The 23333-nt window shown below is 42.0% G+C and overlaps 1 protein-coding gene across 3 annotated transcripts in view; it reads left to right on the top strand.

Moving 5' to 3' along the window:
• SYP81 (syntaxin of plants 81) overlaps positions 1-23333 on the top strand; it is a 107803-nt gene that overhangs the window by 45804 nt on the left and 38666 nt on the right. For all 3 annotated transcript variants that reach the window (XM_087679736.1, XM_087679735.1, XM_087679734.1), the window contains exons 2-3: positions 8734-8817; positions 16343-16447. In XM_087679736.1, the coding sequence (XP_087535862.1) occupies positions 8734-8817; positions 16343-16447 (189 nt within the window). The remainder of the gene's footprint in view (positions 1-8733; positions 8818-16342; positions 16448-23333) is intronic.

Here is a 23333-nt window from a genome sequence, read left to right as displayed (position 1 = left end):
AGCTCTTCCCTAAGGGACTTGGGTTGAGCAGAAATACATTCCTTCGGGGGGGTTGCCCATCTTCAACCCTCAATCTTGTCTCCATTACTTTTACATTTTCATGGCTATAATTTTGTGAGTAATTTTCATTTTTAGCTTTAAGTGTTCATTCTCTTTTATATTAAATCTTGAAAACAAGCGAATATCATAATTGTTAAGCATACTACGTTGTTCGGGGCGTTTACAGAGAGGGGGTGTTGAGAAACCCTTCACCCTTCACCTGCAATTTGCGTTTTTGTGTTTTTGCGTTTTGCGTTTAAGGTTTGCAGCCCCAAAAAGGGGGGCCATCCTAGATTGACTGTGCCTATTTATAGGCCACTCTCTCATTCATTCCTTACGGCTGATTCATTCAGTCCGTCACCTCTTCTCTCCAGCCTCTCCACTACCCTCACAGCCCTTCAGGAGGACATTGCGGTTTGTGGTTTGTGGCTATCATCATCATCTTCCTTGTGCTACGGCACCCTTGATCCCTTGTATCACATTCACTCCACGATTCGGAACTTCATCATTCCATTCATCAGAGTTTCTTCTCTCTTCTTTTCTCTTCTCCATGTTTGCCGAGTTCACTCCATGTTCCTCCCCGCCAACCCTATTGTCTCACTGGTACGTCATCTTTTGACACAGCCCAGTCAAGTTAAAGCTTGAAACTTTACATCTTTGGTAAGGGCTTTTACATCCACTATGGGAAACAAGATCCACTACGGGAAATAAAGATCGACTATGGAAAAACATGATCGACTTGTGGGAAATTGTTGTCAGCATCTTCTTCTTCTTTGTGCATTCTTTGTTTTTCTTTATCTTCTTGGTCTTCTTGGTTTTCTTTGTCTTCATGCTCTTTTCCTTTGTTGTGCTCTTTATACTGTTTGTTGATGTGTGGTACGTGCCTTTTGCTCCAGTCTTCTTGACACAGTTTTTTTGCTCAATGCTTTTGTGATGCATATAAACATGTACATTTCTTTGACTTGACAGGACTTGTTGAACCACTATATAGATTTTGGAGTTTCATTTGGCCTTGTGAGGTCATTAAATTTCTTTGGGCATACAAGATGGATACATTTTTCTTTTGGCTTCATGACTTGATAGCACATCACTATATTAGCTTTGGATACATAGAATTTTGGGATTTCATATGGCTTTGACTCATGGCTTGACATTACATTGGATTTTCTCCCGAGATCATACATCTTGTCCTTCATTTTACTTGCTTTGTCGCTCTTCACTTTGCTTGCATCTTCTTTGACTTTGACTTTGCTCTTCTTGTCCCCCTCAAGCAAAGGTACCACCAACTTTGAGTTTTGTATGATGACCAAGGTAGATGGAATGCCTTCAAAATTCTTCATGAAAAGTATCCACATAAAAATCTTCTTGTTTGGCATTGATATGACCAAGAATCAACATCCAACAACTGGGAATAACCAACAATGAGTTGGTTCATGAATGTACTGAGAAAACACAAGTGCCAAGAAGCACTAGATTAGTATCAAGAGATACTATGCTTGAAGACTTTATGTTGAGCTTGATAATGCCTGATCTTCAGGTGGGTTGCTCCAAATCTTTTTCCTAAGGTTTACACTTGCTGGAAATTGATCAGATTTGAGTGTGAGAGGCTTTAGTGTGTTGAGAATAGTGAGACAATGAAGTGGAAAAAGAGCTTGAAATGAGGAAGCTATGGTGGATTAGGGTTTGATAGGTAGGCAACTATTTTTTTCTAACGTAGCAGTGCGTAGGATGAATGATTTGGCAAAATATTTGAGTTGAAGGAAGCTTATTAGCCAAGCTTGAAATGCCCTATGGTAGCAGGGTCAATTGTGTTGCACGTAGAGAGGGAAGTTTACATTCCAGCAGGTGCAGTTTCAAGAGCGAGCTCGAATTTTGCCAATGCTGAGCTATAGCCATGGTAATGCCGGTGTTTGAAGTGCCACAGAGAAGCTTCAGTAGTAGGGGAACACTTTTCTAGAAGGAAGCTTGAAGAGATTTGGCCTGTATGAGGAGATCCAAGAGCTCAAAGCAGGTAGGGTGTATGTTACCTATGGTTGCCAAGTAGAGAGAGTGTGATTCAAGTGGAGAGATGGAGTCCTACACTCAACCTAAGCTGAGCAGAAGTGAAGAGAGGTTGAAGGAGCAGTGTATAGAGTTGTGCCATGCTCACCATGGCTATGATACCATGTCAAAAACACAAATCTAGAGCATGGCAGCTATGGAGGATGGAAAATGAAGACAAGACTCATGATGACATAGATAATGAAGATACTGGCTGTTATACAAGTGAATTAGGCTCCAAGATGGAAGCTTGGACTCATAAACACAATCTTGTGTAAGAAACTGACAATGACAATGATAACTAATTGAAAGTACAAAGTACCATGATATTACTCATTGAAAATGATAGTCAAGTACAATGCTTTATATAGCTTTTGGATAGTACCACTCTTTTTTATTGTGCTTATGGGATTCAGTACATCTCTTCCTAGAGCATACATCATTTGTCTATTGTTCATCAAGCCTCTTCTGGGCATACATCATTTGCTTTCTCAACATTTAACACTAATTACAGTAAATAATTAATCTACATAAATTGAAATGCACACTTTGCCACTTTAATCTTGGACAATGGTCAGCCTATTGGCCCCAAAACTGGCGCCTCTTGTGATATTTCTTTAGCTTTTATTGCAAATGGATGGAGTATAACTAATCCCACTCTGCTAATCCATGTGCCTTGTGTTGTCAAAACTAACTGACAAGCCTCTAAACCAATTTGCCCCTTAGTTTGCTCAAGGAATTGGCCTTCACCCTGCTCCTTGTGAGATAAGTTTTGCCCCAAATTTACATTGGCTAGCTGGCCTCTTGAATCTCCTTGAAATTCTTTAATTTTAGTTGCTAAAATTCAAGTCCTAAGACCTCAACTCTAAGCACACATCCTTGTGCGATAAGTTTAGCCCCAAATTTACATTGGCTAGCTAGCCTCTTGAATCTCCTTGAAAATCTTTAATTTTAGATGCTAAAATTCAAGTCGTAGATCCTCAATTTCCATCCTAAGAAAATGGAAGAAATTAGTTGGTACTCTGTCTAGACAGCCATGAAAGCTGTCTCCACTGATGGAACACATTGAATACGATGCTTTTTTGTGATACAACCCTCACACAGCTGTCACCCGTTGCTGTAGTCTCTTCAGGACATGTCATCAACTCTTGGAGGGTCTCTTACTAGCTGGAAATGGCTTGTCAATAGTTGTAGCAACTATGGCAGCCTTCTCTCTGTCTCTCTCAACTTGCACAAAGCTGGATATAGGGGATTATTGCTTGGGCTAGAGCTAGGCCCTCCATACCCACATGAGATTGTACCATTTGGAGCTCATTGTTACTAGACAGAGCTCTATGTTTTACACATAGCTATAGTTAGTTTCCTTTCTTATTTTGCTTTGTGCTACATATCTTGCCCAGATAGTTGTACCATCATACACATGATTGTAACTCATGGTCTCATAGGTCATTTTGGCCTTTTGTACACATTAATATTTCATTTCATTTCTCTCTTTCTCAACCTAAAAAACGTCTTTCCCACTTACATAGGCAAGTTTTGCCAAGTGGCAGTCTTCTAATCCCATTTTCAACATTGTCGAGCTTATTAAATCTATTTTTAAAATATTAATTCTTAAAATTAATTTAATAATTATTCTAGTGCCTAAAAAAATAATTGCATCAGCCAATAATTAAATTGGCTGTTGGACCAAATTGTTTTCCAAGTGTCCTTGAGCAGTTATTGACTCCTGGACTAATGCTTAGTCTCTAATGTTCCCATTGACATTAGTGGCCAATATATTGGTCTAGGCCTAAATTTGACACCGAGTACCACCTACTAGTACATGTTAGGTATAACTTATTACAACTTTTGCCTTTTATTTCCACTATTTCCTTGAGGTCCTAGGCTTGATATTGTGAAATATTTGCTTGCATATCTCAATGCCTCTTGCTATCATAAATGACCAGCAAGCCTTTTTTAAATCAATTTGCTCTTTGATTTAGCTCCAAATTTAATTGGGAAGATTGGCCTGACAATTCCTCGAATTTTAGCTGCTGATTTAAAGTATGAAGCCTTTAATTTTTTGGCATAGAATCTAAGGTGGAAAAAACACAAATGCTCTTCACTAGGGCCTGAAAATGGCTAAGAGCTGCTAAGGGATTTCTTGTAGAGGAGAAAGTTGAGGATTGAGAAATTTTTGACTTATGTTGTGTGAAAGTGCTAGAATTAGCTACAGCCTGATTTTTGATACAAAAAATGCTGCCATCAGCTGCTCCATACCCCTAGGAACCTATCACTAGCAGCCTCATAGGCTAGAATGATCAGTCAACTACAGCGTGATGACCTTTTGAGGTAGTCACGAGTTGTTGATGAACCTTGTGGTGGTTGGAAGTGACTCCCCTTAGCTGGTGCTTGCTATATACAATCTCTCTTAGTCTCTCCCAGCTCCATAATGCTCAAAATTGTACTTAGCATCCTTCTATATGGAAATTTCAAGCATTTTATTAGTTGTTATAATTAATTATTCAAAAAATAAATTTAAGCTCTGTGTCCTTGCCAAGGAAATTAGTAGTACCCATCTATAATTAAATTGGCTAGGCCAATTAGGCTCCCAAGTGGTCACATGCATTAATTGACCCTTGAATTGGCATTAATTAACTAATTAATGCATAGTTCCTAGTATCATTAGTGGCACTTATTGTCCAATTAGATACTCTAGGCCAAATTGACACCAAACACCACCTAGTACTTGACCAACATAACTTATTACAACTTTTGCCTTTGACACCCTCTTGACATCTCGAGGTTGTTGGCCCCCCAATTGTGACTTAATTGACTTGCACAGCACATGTGTATCTCATGTTTGCACATTCGATTATAAATAAATCAAATACTAAGCAAAGCATTAAAATTCATATCTTCTGACACTAGAAATTAGGAATGGGTGAGCGAAGCTACAAATCTTACTATGAGACGATATCAAGGAGCTATCAAAGGTACCATAACCTATTAGAGAAGAGCAATAGGGACTGAGGGCCATGGAATGGGCGTGTGAGTGGTGGGGGATAATGGCTCAATGACGAAGGAAAGAGGTTGTTGCACGAGGGAAAGGCTTGAAAAAGGCTGCAATCCTTGAAGAAGATCCTCGCAATCTTGGGAATCCCCTTTTGGAACATAAAGGGCTAGGAAATCCACAAATGCATCTTCGAGTTTATCCCCCTTTGACAGGGGTGGGGGGCACAAGGAACCACTAGAGGAGATTGTGGGAGATGGATTAAACAAATGGGAATTGATGCAACAATAGAAAAGTGTCTTGGAGGGTCCTTTGCTCTAGAAGGGGAATGGAGCATATATAGCCCCCTCTCTTGCCAATGCATCGCAAGAATGGTTAATGAAGTGGAATTCTCAACAGATATGGCTTGCTTGGTGAAGATAGGGGTACCGAGTCTTATTGGCCATGAATTGAGAGGAGATGGAAGCCCAAGTCTTGGACTTCCAATACGAAGCTTAAAGGTGGATGGTCAAAATAAAGACAAGGTGCTAACACCACAAATTGGCACTGATGTGATGCCACCAACAATGATTAAACTCTCTTGTGAAAATGGAGCTTGTATAGCCCCCTCTCTTGCCAATTTGTCACAAGAATGGATAGTGGGATTCTCAACTAATATGGCTTGTCTGGTAAAGGCAGCGTGGGCATTGAGTCTCGTAAGGCCATGACTTGAGAGGATATAGAAGCCCAAGTCTGGAACATGTAGGATTTTTGATATGGAGTGCAAAGATGGATGGTGGAGAAATAGACACAAGGTGCTAACACCACAAATAGGCATTGATGTGAAGTGTATGAACCCTCTCACGAATAGACATCTTGGAGCCAATTTCCTTGTGGAGTCATATGACTTGATTCATTGCTATCAATGAGCCAAGGCCTTTGTGAAGATGAGATAGTTGAAGGCTCCTTCAACTGATGAATGTGAAGTTACACAAACTTAGGGGTAAGAACAGATGTAGATGTACAGCTGGTTGCTCCTTCCTTCACTCTCAAATGAAGATGAGGGTATTTCTTCCAGCACTTCTGCTCATGTACAAGGTCTTTCCAGAGCGTGGACACTTGGGATATCCTTTGTGTGTCCCCTTTGTATTTGTATCGGAGTTGGAAGATGACTCTGATTTCTTTGACTTCTCTTCCCTTTCTTTTGCTTGCTTGTTATTTTCCCGAAGATGATGCCACAAAAGCATTGCTCTGTGCATTGGCTTTGCAAGAATATGTGTCTTGTGATGCGCAACCTCACAATTAATTATGCTTATGCTTGCAATCAACGAATGCGAGCATCGGCTGTTATATATACAAAATGATCTCTCAATGATCCTCTAGAGACTAGTTGACTTGCAGGATCCCAACTTGATCAAGAGAAGTCACGAGAAATGTTGTATTCTATTGAATGCAAAGGTGTCTTTCATGGGGGTGATCGAAGAGAGTGAGTCGGTTGAGAAGAGTTACTCATCTCTATTGGCGAGTAATGATGGTTGGGATCCTATAGAAGTAAGGTTGTGGGGATTGGCGGCTAGGTGGATGGTGCTATGTTCTACACAGTATGACTCCCTGATGTGGTGTAACCCCTTTGACTCCATGGATGGTGTGTCAGTATTGCTAACGTGACAATATTTGGCAAGCTGGCCTTGGGGCTAGCACTGAAGCAATATCGGTTGGCTCACTGGCTTTGCCTCTACCTTTGCCCTATTGCTCCTCAAAAGGTTCTTTTTGTTTGTCCAGAGCTCTGAGAAAATCAGCCTCAAGTATCTTTGATTCTCATACTCCATCACTGTGCAGAGAGGCCCAAATCCATCTTGAAAAAAGGTAATGAAATCTCCCTTTGTTCTCATGATATACCGTACATTTACAATAAGGTGCTTCTTAGACTCAACCTCTTGGTTGCATAATTGGAAAATGCATGCATCCTCAACTGTGTATACTGTCCTGTCTCAATCCTTAGTTGGTGCGATGATGTATGTACCTATCCAATAGCACAATGTACCCCATTGGAAATGTGTACATCCATGTATGCTGATTGACAATGAATCCCGTTGATGAAATGCGCAGGAAGTGGCAATGATACCATGCCATTTGTGCTGAGGGGCTCTTAAGTGTGCATCCATGTCATCTAAGAGTAGGTAATCCAAACTATACTATAGTGGTCAAAGTGCATCCATATGTAAACCATATATCCCAACCGCATTTGCATTTCTGCATTCAAGCAATGTGCCTCTGTACTCTTTGCTAACTATCTCAAGGAAGTCGATGCCCGAGGAGCTCACTTATCCTCAATAAGCAAGTTACTGACTGAAATAAGGCTTTCATAAACACATGATGCTGCTTTGATTTTTACTTTGACAATCTCATGGAGTACCAATACTTTACTCCATATCATACCTGCAATCATCATCATTAATGGGTTCTTCATACACTTTTGGGTCATTTGCAAAAACTTGGACCCCATATTGGTACTTCATATAATAGGGCTGATGTAACCAATGCATCAATTATCACAATTTGGCCTGTGGTTCTTGGAATTGAACATATGCACACTTTCCCTCGAGTGCTCTGAGTGTTGGATCCTTGGACATCAAGGATGGGCGCTTGCAGCATTGGCCATGCCCTTGGTTCATGAGAGACTTAGCGCGAACATACTATGAGCACTTTAACATTAGGGTAACTGAGTCCTATAAATGTTAATCGAGGCTCATTTGTGCACATTCTTTGTGTGCTCATTACGCTTGGAATCTGGGCCCCATGCCATCGTGTTTGTACACATGGGCAGAGCAGAAAGATGGCAGATGGCAGGCTGAGCACATAACAGGGCAGTGGCTGCAGCAGCATGGCTGAGGTGGCGGTAGGCGGAAGCTCTGATGCTGAGAAGGGTGGTAGTGAGGGGATCGCAGGGCAGAGCTGGTCGAGCTAGGTCATGGTGGTGGGAGAAGACAAGCTGGGGGGTGCTGTACAGGCCAGGGTGGCACTACCAGGGCACGAAGCTGGTGGGAGGAGGCAAGGCGGTGGACCAGAGCAGGTGTTGGTGCACGGGATCATCAACAGGTGGTGGAACAGGTCAGATTTGGTCGTTGGTAGGATAGCTGCCAAGAGTTTCTGAAACAGGAGGTCTCTAACGGAGTTCATGGTTTCATACAAGGTGAATGAAAATTCAACATAGCATGAATATTTACATTCATTGTTGTCCGTTATCCATGACCAACATTAGCTTTAACTATAGAAGAAGTCATCAATATGTACATGCATCATAAACAACAACTCAAACAAAATTCTTGCAATGAATGCAAATATCCATCATAATGTGCAAAAGAATCCATAATAAAGTGTTGATTACAAAAGTTCAGACATATTTTTCATGGTAGGACTTTTTTCAAGTTTAAAATGTGTTTCATACGTTTATGAAATACCTGTGTATAAACGAGTTTCCTAACCTTATAAAACGGGTTTCTTGGCAACTATGGTCGGTAGGTGTTGCTTGCAGACGCTGCATTGATGATATTTGATAAATAAGACTTAACTAATTGCTGGTCTGATTTGTAATTTGTTGATATATACGGATTAGATTCTAATTTGTTGGATCTGGTTTCGTTTTGAAATTTATGACTTCAACATGTTATTCCTTGACACAGGTGAAGATGGCAAAGGTACTAAATTCCCTAATTATGCCAAAAGTGCTGCAGCGATCATCTTTCATGAATGCTGCCATTGAAACGGTATGGGATGTGAAATTAAGGGTTATCTTTTTTGATTGTTGGCATCTAACTTATTCCAAATGTGGTCAATGGTTAGTGGCATACTCTTATACTAATTCTTGCCAGGTCCTAGTAAGGGCTTTATTTCTTTAAATGAACTGTGAAAAGGATTTAGATTGAAGAGATTAGGGTCATATCAGATTATCTCAAAAATGAAAGAACATTCAATCAGTAAATTTTGTTTTGTTTCTTGCAACCTTGAAATGAGATTTAGTATGTACTTGAAGGACAGCCACCAAATGTGGAACCAGGAGTCTTTGAGTCATGTACTCATCACAAGTGTATTATATCTAGTGCTGTTTTAACTTATGTCATCTCTTTCTAGACCATGTTTGTAGTATGCATTTTCAGTTTAGAGAGCAGCTCTTGTTTTCTGAAGCATCAAGTTCTGTTTTGCTCATTGCTCTTGCAAGTGACATGCGATAAGATGCACCAGGTGTCAATATGAATGATTGACTGCCATGTGTTTCACAAATGCTCATTGTTAATGCACTTGGGACCTATAAAGGAGCTATCCCTTGCCAGTAATTGTCTTTCTACTTTTGGAACTTGCATGGTGGCAGGAGGAAGATTTTGCCTCTATTCTTCTCAAACTTGAGAGAGCATGTGGCTTAGAGGTCAATCCGAGAAATAGGTTTCTTGACACCGATGAGAGTTGGAATTAGCATTACTGGCACTGAGTGGGTGTTCATCCTTGGAGGGGTGCAATCATTGGCATTGAGGGTGTTGATGGTAATGGGGCTCAAGAGAATGGAAGCCTTAAATGCGAGAAGTGGGTGAAATGGCCATGCCAATTAAAGGCAGCTATATAAACAGACACTCCAAAGTGGGCAACATATGAAGGCTGATCACCCAAAAAAGTGGTTACTACCTAAAATAAAGGCCTCATAGATAGAACTAATGTCTCCCACTTGCTTCAATGATAGGGCTTATATCTAGCAGCAGCAGAAGGCTCTTTCTCTCAGATCCTATATACCTAAGGTTTGCAGATGATGAACAATCAAAGACAAAGCGAGTGCCTTTGTGGAGAGGCAACTGTATTGTCAAGTGTGAGATTTACATCTCTACCTTTTTATCAATGATCAGCCTCTAAAAGATAGTGGTGCTGGAAAATGTGATCTGTGCAAGTCTAGAACACCAGATTTCCAGGTAGCTTCGATTGTTGCACTAGAGAAGTGTTGTCTTATGCTGTTGGAAACTGATCCTGCAAACCTCTCTTGCTGCTAGCAAGTCATGCAGTTTTCGCAGAAGAAAGAGGAACAAAAGTTTTGTGTTACTGCTCTAATGTATGGCATGTGAACCACAGAATTTGGTGGCTTGGTTCCAAATTGCATCTTTGTACCATGTCAAAGTGACTCCTGCAGCTGGGTCCATGGATCATCAGGTGAGATCTAGTGCCTTACAAATGCACAAGTACCCAAAGTGCGGACTGCTAACACTAGGATAAGTCTCTCATGAATGAGTTCAAATGGTAACTTACATGGAAGTATCTGGTTGGTATGAATGAGGTAGATTGGGGACCCAACGAACGTTCTCTACCTAGAAGTGGAGAGCTTGGGCATCTTTGGTCTAGGGAATGGATTTGGTCTTGCAAGCAGACATGCGAGAGGCTGGAAGTAGCTCTGAAGTGTATTGTAATATGCAAAGTGCTGCATATGGTGGTTTTTGCATGTGGGGACTGGGCAGGCAGTGATGTAGCAGGCAGCTAGGCAAGTGAGCAGGTGGGGTATAGAAATGGATTGATTCCCCCCCGTTTTCCAAACCATCAGGTCCAGTTGGATCAAGATGAAACATTTGCATCTAGGCCTTCTTCTTGGTATCCAACAGCTAATGTTTTGTGGGTTCATTGATCAAGGCATCAAGAATAGGATTTTGCATGGCCAATTCTGTGATATGGCAGCATTTTCCTCTACAAAGCAGAAAATTACAGGCGATATATGGAGGCAAAACCTTGTCACAAACATTTCTAGACATGGGAACATATTTGACAAAAGATGTGTACTTGTAAAATGGCTTTAGATGGTTGTTTTAATGGTCAAAAAGTGAGGTATAATGATTTGGCTGGCTTTCACTTTGTCATGCATTTCAAGAGTTTTGGGCTATTTGCACTCTTGGTTCTTAGTTAATCAAGTCAAAACAACAAGAATGGAAAGCCTCATGGTGAGTTTGTGGATTTTGAGGGCATGGGATACGAAGACACACTCAAGTAGCCATGAGAGGAGAAGCCAAAGAACTCAATAAAAGCGAGTAAAAGTGTCTATAACTGATCATGGCTGATTAAAATCTATCCTAGATAGGGCAATTGATATACTCTGATGGTTTGGAGCTAGGAGAGGCAAGATTGCATCTGAGGCTGGTGTGGGGTGTGAATTTGCTGTCAGCAGCTTTTACTTTTGTACACATTCTTATGGATTCAAAGTTGTGGGAGGGTGCAAGATTGTATTCCCCTAGGGCTGAAGTGCAGTATGGATTCTCTTTTAGCAGGTCTTACCCTTACACACACCCTTATCAAACCGAAGAAGATGGTGGAGGGACTTCCAGATTTCCCTCCCATTCACTCTCTTTGCCCTAGGTGCTTGAGGGGAAAGTAGCATAGACAGCCTCATCTACAGGTTTCTACTTGGAGGGCTTTGATATCGCTTAAGTTCCAGATGCTACTTGTTACAGGTGTTGGGTATGGAGCTCATGTACATGATCAACAAGCTATGGCATATGGAAATCCATAGAGAGAGAGAGAGAGAGAGAGAGAGAGAGAGAGAGAGAGAGAGAGAGAGAGATCTTGCAAGAACACATAAACTGAAAGATAGATGAGATATGTGGGATTGAAAGTACAAGTGATAGGACCCGAATATATAGGCTAAGGTATCCACTTACACCTTTGACCCTTAATTTATGCTAAGTGGTGTAAAAGGTGTTCCGCCCCTAAACATACGCTTTTATACACAATAATATGTATTCATACATGAGGATAAATAAATCTAACAAACCCCCCTTTGGGTCCCGAAAAGAATCCACATAAAATTCGACCAAAAGGCCGAGGGCACAAATCTTGTGCACCGAAAGAAGATGGTACCTCAAAGTTGGCACATAAAGGACCTTGGATGTATGGGCACCACCACGTCCATCTGGAATAAGATGCATGTTGCCCCGTCCCTGTATAGGAATAGACGAACTGTCACCAATGAGAATTTGATTATGCGAAGGTTGGAAATGAGCAACACCTGCTAAAGAAGAGGTGATATGCCGGAAGGCATCCTTATCAACAATCCACTCTCGAGTGTATGGGGCTGTCAACGCAGCATCAGAAGCTGTCAAAGGTCGAATCTTTAACCACCTTCAAGTGGAGGAAAACAATTGATGAGTGAGCAGCCACCGCTCGAGAATCCTTTGAAGATTTCTCCTTCTCCTTCTCCTTGTCGGGGCAATCCTTCTTCCAATGACCTATTTTGCCACAAATGTGACAAGTAGACTCCTTGTCTTTGTCCTTCTTAGATTTTTCCTCCTTTTTCTTTTGGTCCTTCTCCTTTTTCTGAGAGGACTGACCAACCAAGGCCTCAGATTTCGAAGCATTGTTACCTTTTAGTTGCTCCCCTTGGTCCAAGACCATAGGAACCAACTCTTCCCACCGAAGAGTCTTAGACCACCTTGAAGCAATCAAGGCGGAATAAAAATCACTGAAGTGGGGCGGTAACTGGAAAAGAAGAGTTATCACCATGCCTTTAGAAGTGACCACCTTTCCTGCATTTTGAACTTGCATCTTAAGCTGCCTCAGTTTGTTGATATGCTCTCGCATAGAAGATGACTCGTTGATACTCATTGTCCACATCTGCACTTTCAAAGAAATACACTTCACGATGGGTATCCGATTGTACGTCTGATTAAGCTTTAGCCTTATCTCCCGAGCCACCGTCAAATGTTCAATATGAGAGATAACAGCTGTAGTACATGAGAGAAATAAAAATGAGCGAATTCAAGCATTGAGTTTATCGAAATGTGCCTGAGCCTTGGCCAACTCCACCTTTTCTTTGGAAGAGAGTCTGGACGATGGTTTGTGAAAATACAGCTTGCTAGGGCTATGGTTTGCTCGTCCGCTCCACCCACGGGAGGGGATGAAAAGGTAAAATCTGCACTTGAAGGCCCACTACACAGCCTTCTTTTTTCTCTAATAGCAAAAACCAGAAGCAGCTTCACCAAATCTTCTCCTTTCTCACACGCCCGCGATCACCTCGGCCTTGTTCTAATGCGCAGCCCACCTGCTCGCACTTGAACGCTGAAAACACAGCCTTGTGTCGCGTTGAAATCTCCTCTTCAGATGGGTCCACGCTAGGTCAATCCTTCAATGCTCTGATACCATGTCAGAGTGAAGAATGCTGTATAAGGATTCAGCATTATACATGGGTGCAGAGAGAATATCTCCGTATGTCTCCACCTTGAAGATCTCAGTCTCCGTCAGCCCCGAGGGCAGTCTCCATGGTTTGCAGCCTGAAATTTGTGAAAACAATTGTCTAAGGCTGTTGAAAACAAAGCCTATAAATAGGCTAGAAAAAATGCCCCAAATAATACAGGTTGGCTGCATTAAATGTAGTCGACTGTTGATCGACCTGCTGTAGTCGGACTGCCTGCCATGTAGTGCCTGCGATTGGCCGACCAGCCTACCAGGTGGCAGCTTGCTTGTTTGGGAGATGTCACTCGCTAACACAAATTACATCAGTAGCATCTCTTTGCTCTCTAATAGTCTCTTTCTCTCTCACAATGGTTGGAATAGACTTTCACTAGCCCCCAAAAACGTTTTTCCCACTTGTATGGGCAAGTTTTGCCAAGTGGCAACCTTCTAATCCCATTTTTCAGTATTAAAATTAATTTTCAGAAGATTAATTTAATAATTATTCTAGTCCTTAAAGAAGTAATTCCATCACCAATAATTAAATTGGCTAATCCAATTTGTCTTCCAAGTATCCCCGAGAAGTTATTTACCCTTAGAATGGCATTAATTAACTAAATGATTAATTAATGCATAGTCTCTAATGTCACCATTGATATTAGTGGCCAATAAATTGGTTTAGGCTAAAAAATTGACACCGCGTCCCACCTAGTACCTATGAGACATAACTTATTAGAACTTTTGTGAGCAATGCTAATTCAGTTGGGAGGTGTTAGGATGAGAGGATAAGGAGGGGCAAGGCCATCAACACTTTGTTGATTGCATGGGCGGCAATTAATTGACAATAGTTTAGCCGGTTGAGAGGGGCGGCTTTTCGAGTGGTAGTGACCACTAACAAAGTAGGGGCCGATAGCAAAGAAGGTGGAGCTTGGAGAGGCAATGTAGGGGTGGTAATGTACAAAGAGGTGGACCAAGAAGTGGTAGATAAAAAGGAAATGAGAGAGGGTAGGGGGTGGTAGCAAGTGAGAGGCAGTAGAGGGGTGAATGAGACAATTGAAGTTCGGCTGCAGCGGCAACAGGAGGGGCTCGAGGTAGTCACTATTCTTTTCATCTTTGCTCCTCTTCCTCTTTCATTTCGAGCCAGCTTAGCTCCTAGTGGAGTGGCCTCGGTGGTATTGACTTAATAGTCTTAGAGTTTGGGTGGCAAGCTTGTCAAAAAATGTGTGAGTTGAAGGAGAAACAAAACCAAGAACATATGAAGTTACGAATCTTAGAGATGCGAAATAGTTAACATGTGAGGGCATTGTTGAGAGAGCACTTTGTGGTGTCTAGGCCAAAGATAGCTAAGCTGAAGTACACAATAGCACTCTAGTGTATGTATAGACAAACCTTACAAGTGTATTTTGAAGTGTTTGGCCATAACACGATGGTAATAAAGTGGCCAAACTACCAAAACTGAACTAAAATTTTCAAAGTTCCACATTGTCATTCACATTGAAATGGCTCTCATTGAGAGAGTGGCATAACTATGTATTGCTAAGATCCCCTTTGAGAACTTGGATGTTGGATTGAATATACTGGATCTAGAGCAGAGATTGGGAACATAGAGATACACCAAGGGTAGGTAGTCTACTCCTAAGAAGTCATGTAGGCTACCTTTTATAGTGTTATGTGAGTCATGACTGCTTTCAGGGGCTCCTAGAAACAACTCTTATCCAAGAAGCTGCAAAGAGATCTTGGTAAACACGCTGTCCACCTGATGTAAATATAAAAAATTCGGAGTTCAAGGCAAGGTATAGTCCACAGGGTGTTCTAAAAGCTTCCTATGGGCATCCTCGGGCAACAAATGTGTGTAATGATCTCTACTTTTCAAGGCAATGTGGCTAAAGGTGGATGCACTGAACATCTTACCAACGGCGTGCATCATCAATGCATGGAATCAAGAATGTATTTGTGATAGTGATCTTATTGAGAGCTTTGTTATCGAGACATTATGGTAATTGCCATCTTTCTTTTGTACCAAAAGTATAAGTGAATAAAAAGGAGATGAGTTAGTGTGTACCAATCCCTTTTTTACTGACCCATTTACTTGCCTCATGGTTGTAGTGAGGGCATCAGAAAAACAATTACCATATGGATCCAAAAACTTACATCTATCCTACTGAAGAAGGTTTGCAAGGACAGGTTCAACAGAGTCTGCTTACACAACAGAATTCAGAGGATCTTTTTTATCAATTATATGGACTAAGCAAAATCAGATCTTTGTATTTCCTTCTTAAGTATGGGAAATGCTGCATGACAAGGAGTGGCAACAACATGCGTGGCATGACAAAAGGGGAGCAAGGGGGTGGGAAGAAACGAAGAGGAGAAAGCTATGGAAGAAGAGGAGAAGATGGAAATGAGAGGACAAAAGACAGAGAGAGGTTGCAGCTAGGCAGCCAGTGGGGCAGGTAGCACATGGGCAGGAAACAGCAGTATGTGAGCCATGGGAAGGAATAGATCCTTGGGGGGGGGGGAGCACAAGAGAGCAAAGGGGAGGAGGAGGGCCATACAGGACAGGCAAGCAAAACAAGAAAAGGCAGAGGAGCTCAAATGGTCTTGTGCATATATGTAAATTTCATCTAGCTGAAAGATTTGGAGACCCAAAGTTTTCTATGTGCATGTTTTGTATTGTGTGCTTACACTCACTACGAGCCAAAGTAATTTAAAAATTCCCCCATCTTTATTCCTTTCAGTTGACTTAAATTGGATTTGTAGGCATGAAAGTCCTCTGTGTAATAGCACAAAGGTTTTCGATCAGCAGTTTGCGGAAACATTTGAAAATGAAGCCACAATGAAGAGAGATTCTGCTGGGATATGGCTGCATAAATGTCTCATAATATCTTTGCATTACAAAACTTTATTGTCTGAGATAACTTTTATGTTGCTTCTGTTGGATCATATCAGTTTTGTGTTAAATTAGAGCACTGAAAGGTTTTAATGCAATCCTTGCAGAAAACCTGCTTTTTTTAAACACCAAACAGGGTTACCAACTGGTTTGTAGTGGTGATTCACAGTTATGAATGCACTGGCCGCATTTAAGCATACAATTACTTGTGGATGCAGATGAGATCCATCAACATGTTACACAACTTTGTGCTGAGTCGGCAAAGGGATTACACAGATCGACATCGAAGCACAGAGAAAGATCGGGATAGCATCGAGCATGAGGTTTACCCTTAATTCCCAAGTCTACAATGCATATGCTGATTCATTTGGACATTTTGGTGGTTTACGCAAGCAGATATATATAAAGAGAGCAGTTCATAGCCTCCAAGACTGACCTGACTATACATTTCTTATAAACAAGCAAAGAGAAACATCTTATTGCTGGAAGTACTCTCTTCCATTGTGAAACGTCCTTGTGGGGTACAGCTGAGCCTATCAAGGCTTGTTCACTGACCTGAATTGCACATCTAAGAGATGGAGATTGCTATACTGCTATCACACAGGAACAAACAACTGATTTTATGCAGCACTTGAAATCAGCAAATCCGTGCAGGAATGCAGCATATACTGGCAAATGGCAGGACTAAACCTTCAAAAAGCACGATTCATTTCTTCTCTTTGTTTGCTCCCTTATTTATTAATTTGGCCAACTCTTCAAGTTCCTGTTATTCAAAACGTCAAAGTATTAATTGCACCTCTTATGGGTGATGTCATTGCATTAAGACATGGGTTGACAATAACAGATCATTAGCTCCCTTTCATTCCTGCACCTGACCCACTCACCAACATTGCCTATTGTGAGTCCTGTACTATCCCTCTCTCTCCTGCCAGCTTGTTGACTTTGCTTCATAGCTCCTTACTGCCTTACCTACTTGTTGTCCTGGCATTACTGGAATGCTTAACTACTGTCATTAGTTGCTGTCTTTGTCCTTGTTGCCACTTGACCCAGTGGTCAACTCCACATAGGCCATCTCTAATCCTTTGGTCTACAAGGCTAGGGACCTTCGGCCTCCTTAAATGGGGACCTGTCAATATCCAGAGCCCATCGTAACTTCTCTCATCTAGAGGCCTTCCAACATAGTGAAGTCTCTTTCTCTAGACTCCATATTTAGAATCTATTAGCAACTTTCTATAGCATCCTTTTAGAGAAGCATGTCTAAAGATATAATGGAGGTGTTGAGGTTTCTCCACCCTAATCCGTTGTTGGATATTGTAGAATAGCAGGGGAGCTACGAATTGTGTAGGATGGTGGGAGAGCTAGAAGCCCTTGTATATATTTATGCCATTGTCTTGACGTTATCTTTTGTTGTTTTATTTGTCTCCAAGAGTTCTTGTAAACATCGATGGTATTATCTTCTGTTGTTTTATTTTTCTTTGTCTAACTATGCCAAGATATACCATGGATAGTATACTCATCAATTTTGTCTCTAGTACATGTTAACATGATTCTCTCTCCTTTTTTTCCCCCGTAATGATAAGTCATATAATATATTATATTAAATCACAGAATACAAAAGTCACAGAAGGAATACAAAAGTCATGGCAAAGAAAGAGGAGATCGCCGTATGCCAAGGAGCCAAGTCCTCTCTAGGGAGAAGATCAGCATGCTGAATGAGATCTAACTACCAATGTAGAAGACCTTGAGCCTAGTAATATGTCCCTGAACACCAGCTCTCTCTCTCTCTCTCTCTCTCTCTCTCATGTGTGCACAGATTCATCAGATCCAAGCACAATATCAGAGTGGAGGAGAAATGGGAGGATTCAGGAGATACAATAGGCTGTAGTAAATATGAAAACCCTCCTTGCTTCTGTCTGCTTCTGTCCAATGTATGACATATTACATCCTGTCATACCCACTTGATGGAGCTAGTGATGGATTGCTCTACTATCATAAGCATACAGTTACAACAAGGTTACATAGGAGTGTGTTTGCTGATACAGAGGGCTACTTCGGCCTGTATGGAGTCAACATGAAGTTGCAGACCTGATTTTTGTGAAGAAGTTAGCAGAACAAGTGCTGAAAAGCCTGCATTTTCAGCCTTTTGATGAGATTTTGCATTTTATCACCTCCGGTGGTGAAGTGACCTTAAAGTTCGGGTGGTGAAAGTCCTAGACAGCTGCGTTTTTAGAATTAGAGGGGGCTATTTGGCATGTGCAATCAATTCAAGAGGGGAGAAGGATGTCTAGTGAAGTAGACACTAATTTTTAGGCCATCATGAACCACAAGGTCCTTGTCCTATGAGTGCTTTCCTAGGATCAAAAGCTTGCTGGAGACAACTTCAACATGTAGAAGGTGATGGTGGAGGCCACCTTAGAGTCCTATGATATGGCAGAGCTCATGACCAAATAGGTTGACGTGCGGATGTTCAAAGACTTTCAACTCTCTCTCACACTAAGAAAGTTGATTTGGAGAAGGCACAAGCACATTTCAGAGAAACTCAATGCTAGCATCCATTCATTTATCTTTCTCCCTTGCACACTAATGGTCATTGTGTTCACGAAGCACATGATGGGTGTGTAGCCGGTTTGGCTGCACTTGGGGAAGCTCTACAACAAAATGATGCCCATGAAGCGGGTTTCTCTGGAGGTGCAAGTGTGGACCTTGGATCTGAACAAGTGCACGTCGATGAAAAATCATATCAACACATTGCAACAACTGTAGATGGACATCCTCAATGTGGGGGTGGTGATCTCCTTTGAAGACATGGCTGTAACCTTTTTGCCACAACTACTTGCCTGTTATAGTGGTTTCTAATCTCTTTGGTCACTTCGGGGTAGGTTGATACAATTAAGTGGGAGGAATTGGTTCCCATGATATTGGATCAAGAGGGCTGATTTAAGTTCTTGTCTCCCCAAAAGGGAATTCAGAGGCTTTAGTAGATCAAAACTGTGAGAGTGCAAATGAAGAGAATCATAAACATGGAGAGAAAAGGAGAGGAGAATAGAAAGCAAGAAGTGAAGAGAAATCTGCACTGAACAACGAAGGAAAGCTGAATATGATGTGGATTGATCAATCCTTGCACACAACCCAAGGCGTGAGTGAGGGCACTAGATCGGGTATCCATGATAGAGACGGAGAAAACTGCAGCAAACTGTTAGAGCACCTGCAAGAGATAGAGAACAATGATCTGCCCAGCCATGCCCATGGCTATAAATAACAGAAAACCTAGAGAATTGGCAGACTAGTGATCTGGCTGACCTGCAAAAACTGGCTGACTGCATTTAATCCAGTCCAATTACAGTAAATGCAATGAAATGATGATGTGGCAGGCATGGGAAAAAATCACAGCAGTCTAGGGGCTGGACAACAACTGGCAAGGTGGCATAAACATTGAAAGTGCACATTAAATGAAGGAGAAAACAAAGTTAGAGCTCCACATGTCCTTGTCAAACTTTGACTGGGGCTCACAACGATGAGATGATAGATTGACAAAATAAGGTAGGCTAACACCCCCCTCTCAGATCTTGGGAGTGTCTGAAGATCCAACAATCTCATCTAATGAAGCATAGAAGCCTTTGGCACTGGCTTCGTGAAGAGATGCATTGTTTGTTGTTGGACAATAGACCACTACTAACTTAGAATCCACAATCTGCTCCTCTATTAACGATATTGAACCTCTATGTGCTTCGTGCAAGCATGAAACACAAGGTTCTCTGCCAGAGGTAAGGCACTTTGGTTATCCAAGCGTAGTTGAGTGGGTTTTGTCTAGGGAAAGCCAATCTTTGCCAACATCCGATGGAGCCAAATTGCCTCCATTGCTGTAGAACAAAGGGCACCTTACTCCGCCTTTGTAGAAGAAAATGCCATAATACGTTGCTTATTATTGCTCTATGAGATAGCTTCCGATCCAAGGGAGAAAGCATAACATATAGTGGATTGTCTCGAATCCACATCACTTATTGAATCTTGAGTCACTTCATCCGAAAAGAGTGTCCCCCTTTCCTTACATTATCTTGTAGGATTGAGATCCTTGTAAATAGCACAGAATGCACAAAGTGGCTTCCCAGTGAACTTGACTAGGAGTCTTCATTAAAGAAGATGGTGATGCCACCACAAAGGAAATGTTCGACTGAGTGTGAATAAGCCAGATCAATGAACTGACAAGAGTTTGATAGAACTCCAAGCCAAGGAAGAAGTGTAGGATCCCTAGATCCATCATGTTGAGCTTGAGCACACACTTGTTACCCTCAACTTTGTAATAAAGATTGGGGTCATGATCAATCTAGGCCCAAGGGAATAGTTTGCTCAGTGTGAACTATATACTTATGTCATAAATTTGAGCCTACTATAGTTAATGAGGCTCTCACATGGGATATTTGGCATCGTGCTATGGAGCTCTTGCTGCATAGTATAACACCAATTATCTTGTGCCAAAGCCTCATAAACTATAGTAGGCTCACGATTTTGAAGAATTTGTGACATAAGGGCATAGTTAATGCAGAGCGAACTATACCGTCAGGCTTGCAATTGGGCTCGATATGTGCAATGCACTTGTCTGGGATAGGGACTCCCCCTCACTAGGTGAAGCCTTAGGAAGATAACACCCCCTCATCCAAAGAGGAAAGCTCCTCTTTTGATGTCTCAACACCCCCAAAAGAAACCCAAGGGGAAGGGAAAAGAGCAAGAATACTTGAAGGCAAAGTAGAAGAAGAAGGAGCCATCAAAGGAAAAAGGGAAACAAGTGGAGAGGGAGAAGGAGAAGGAAGGGGAGGAGTCGCAAATGAGGAAGGAGTGCATGTAGGTGACGTGGAAGGAAGGGGAGGGGTTGATAGTTGGAGAAGGCCGGGCGGGGGGGTGGGGGGTGGGGGTGAGGAGGGATCAATTGATGTTGAAGAACCACCTATAGAAGAAGAACCATCAAGAGGATCAAGCCATATCAAAGATCATATCCCTACTCAACTTGATCTTTCTTTTCTTTGGGTTGTAGAGATGATAGCCCTTTGTGGTTGTATTGTAGCCCAAGAAGGTAAGCTTTGTTGACTTGGAGTTGAGTTTGCTCCCTCTCTTCTTCTTGTCCACACGGACGAAAGCATGGCACCCAAAGATGTAAAAATAGGAAATTGAAGGCTCCTTTCCAAAGAAAGCCTCATAGGGAGTCATATCCTATAACGTGGAGATAGGAGACTAATTGCGGATGTGAACCGTAGTGGCTATTGCCTCACCCCAAAGCAAGCGAGGAAGACTCCTATGCTCCAAGATAGAACGGGCCATCTCTAGCATTGTTCAATTGGCACACGACACTACGCCATTCTCAGAGTGTGTGTTTGGATGGGAGTACTCCATTCGAATGCGGTTATCCTTCAAAACTTGGAAAATTGATTAGAGCAAAACTCGCCGCCTTGGTTTGCTCGGATGCCTCAAACCTTGAAAGACATTTGTGTTTGCGCTTCCACAAACACCTTCCATTTGTAGAAGTTAGAGTACACCTCGCTTTTGTACTCCAAAGAATAAGGCCACACATAATGGCTGAAGTCATCAATGATCAGCACAAATTTCTTGGCCTTTCCAATGGAGGCCATGCCCATGGGATTGCATAGGTCGGAGTGGACCAACTCCAACGATGTAGTAGCCCTTCGAGTGGCAACTTGTGGATGTGGTTTTCTATGTTGTTTGCCCCTCAAACAACTAGGGAAATCGGGAAGTCTCTCCACCATCTTCTTTCCAAAAGCCAACCCAATAGCATCAAAGTTTAGGTGCACATATCGGGCATGCCAAATGAGTCCTAGACTATGGGAAGTCCTCACGACAAGAGATGTGATTGTGTAAAGCCCACCCTTCTATTTACCCGTCCAAAGAACGACGCTTGTAGAAGAATCCTCCATAGTTATTGCATCTTGTGTAAACACAACCGGGTTACCCAGTTGTGTAAGACCATGAACAAACAGTAGGTTACAATCCAAATTTGGTAGGTAAAGAACTTTGGTGGAAGAATGTTGCCGATCTGGCAATAGGGAAATGATTCCCACTTCACGAACAAGTTTGGAAGAATTGTAACCACTAATGATGGATCCCCCTCTAGAACTTTGGTGCTGAATGTTGGGTTTGACTCATGCCTACGCTCACAGAGGAGTATCGGTGATCCTCGGTAGGACATTGGGGCACTTTTTACTCTCCTTACGAGAGGTTTTTTCCCCCAAATTTATTCTCTTTTATTTTATGTGCTTGTATTTCACAGTTTGGGCACTTATCATGTTCTACACCTTTTGGGTGCGAACACACTCTAGCAACCCTAAGGTTTAAGGGTTATACTTTGTACTTGCATTTTACACTCTTCAGATTATTGCATTGGGGGTCGTGTCTTCACTCTACACACTCTCTTCAATGTGAACTGTACTCTCAGTTGAGCTTTGATCTCTGCGCATTCTCTCACCTCTCACATTTGGTATTAGAGTTGGCCCTCAGCTCTCAGCTTAGCCAGTGGTCACCATCTCCGGTTGAGCTCCTTAGCTTTTGTCTACGAGCTCGCAGCTCCAGCTCCCTATGCACAGCTGCTGCCCTAGCAGGCGCCACTTGCAGTTTGCTATTTGAGCTTGCAACTAATGAGCCACAATCGCCACCGCCAATGAGCCACAGGCGCCACTAGCTCTTGGTGCCTGCTCTAGTTGAGCGTTGTCTCTAGCCTGCACGGCCAGCTATGCCACTGTTGTGAACACTGCTTGCATGCTAGTGCTGCTAGCACCACCACCTGCCACCGCCAAGCCGGCCGAAGGTCCGCCTTGCTCTAGCTCTACTCTTCTTAGTCAGCATTATCACAGGTAAAAAGAAAACTAATTTTTTTTTTCAGATTTGATCTTCAGAAATGGGCTTGTGCCCGGGTAACATATCTTTGTTCTTGCAAGCGTTTGGGGCACATTTCTTGCAGAGATTTTGTGCATTTCGAATCAGATATTTGGGGGTTTTGATGTTATCTCAGAGATGTATATCAGTGAGAGACTGTAATAGACTGAATTTGTGCATTTTGGGACATTAAATTTTGGAGCTTTTGCATTTTTTTGTGCTGCTGAGCACTGTTTATGCCTTGGACAATGTGTACTTTTGACAATTTGTGATAGAGTGTGATTAGATTTGCTAATTACAGCAAAGTGTTTGCTGTAATTTCTGAAAATT

Source organism: Lygodium microphyllum, chromosome 6 (genome assembly GCF_053477565.2).
Source record: "Lygodium microphyllum isolate KBCC chromosome 6, Lygodium_microphyllum_v1.1.10, whole genome shotgun sequence".
NCBI classification, from domain to species: Eukaryota; Viridiplantae; Streptophyta; class Polypodiopsida; order Schizaeales; family Lygodiaceae; genus Lygodium; species Lygodium microphyllum.
The sequence above is the reverse complement of the archived record's forward strand: the minus strand, read 5'-3'. Positions and strand labels throughout refer to the sequence as shown.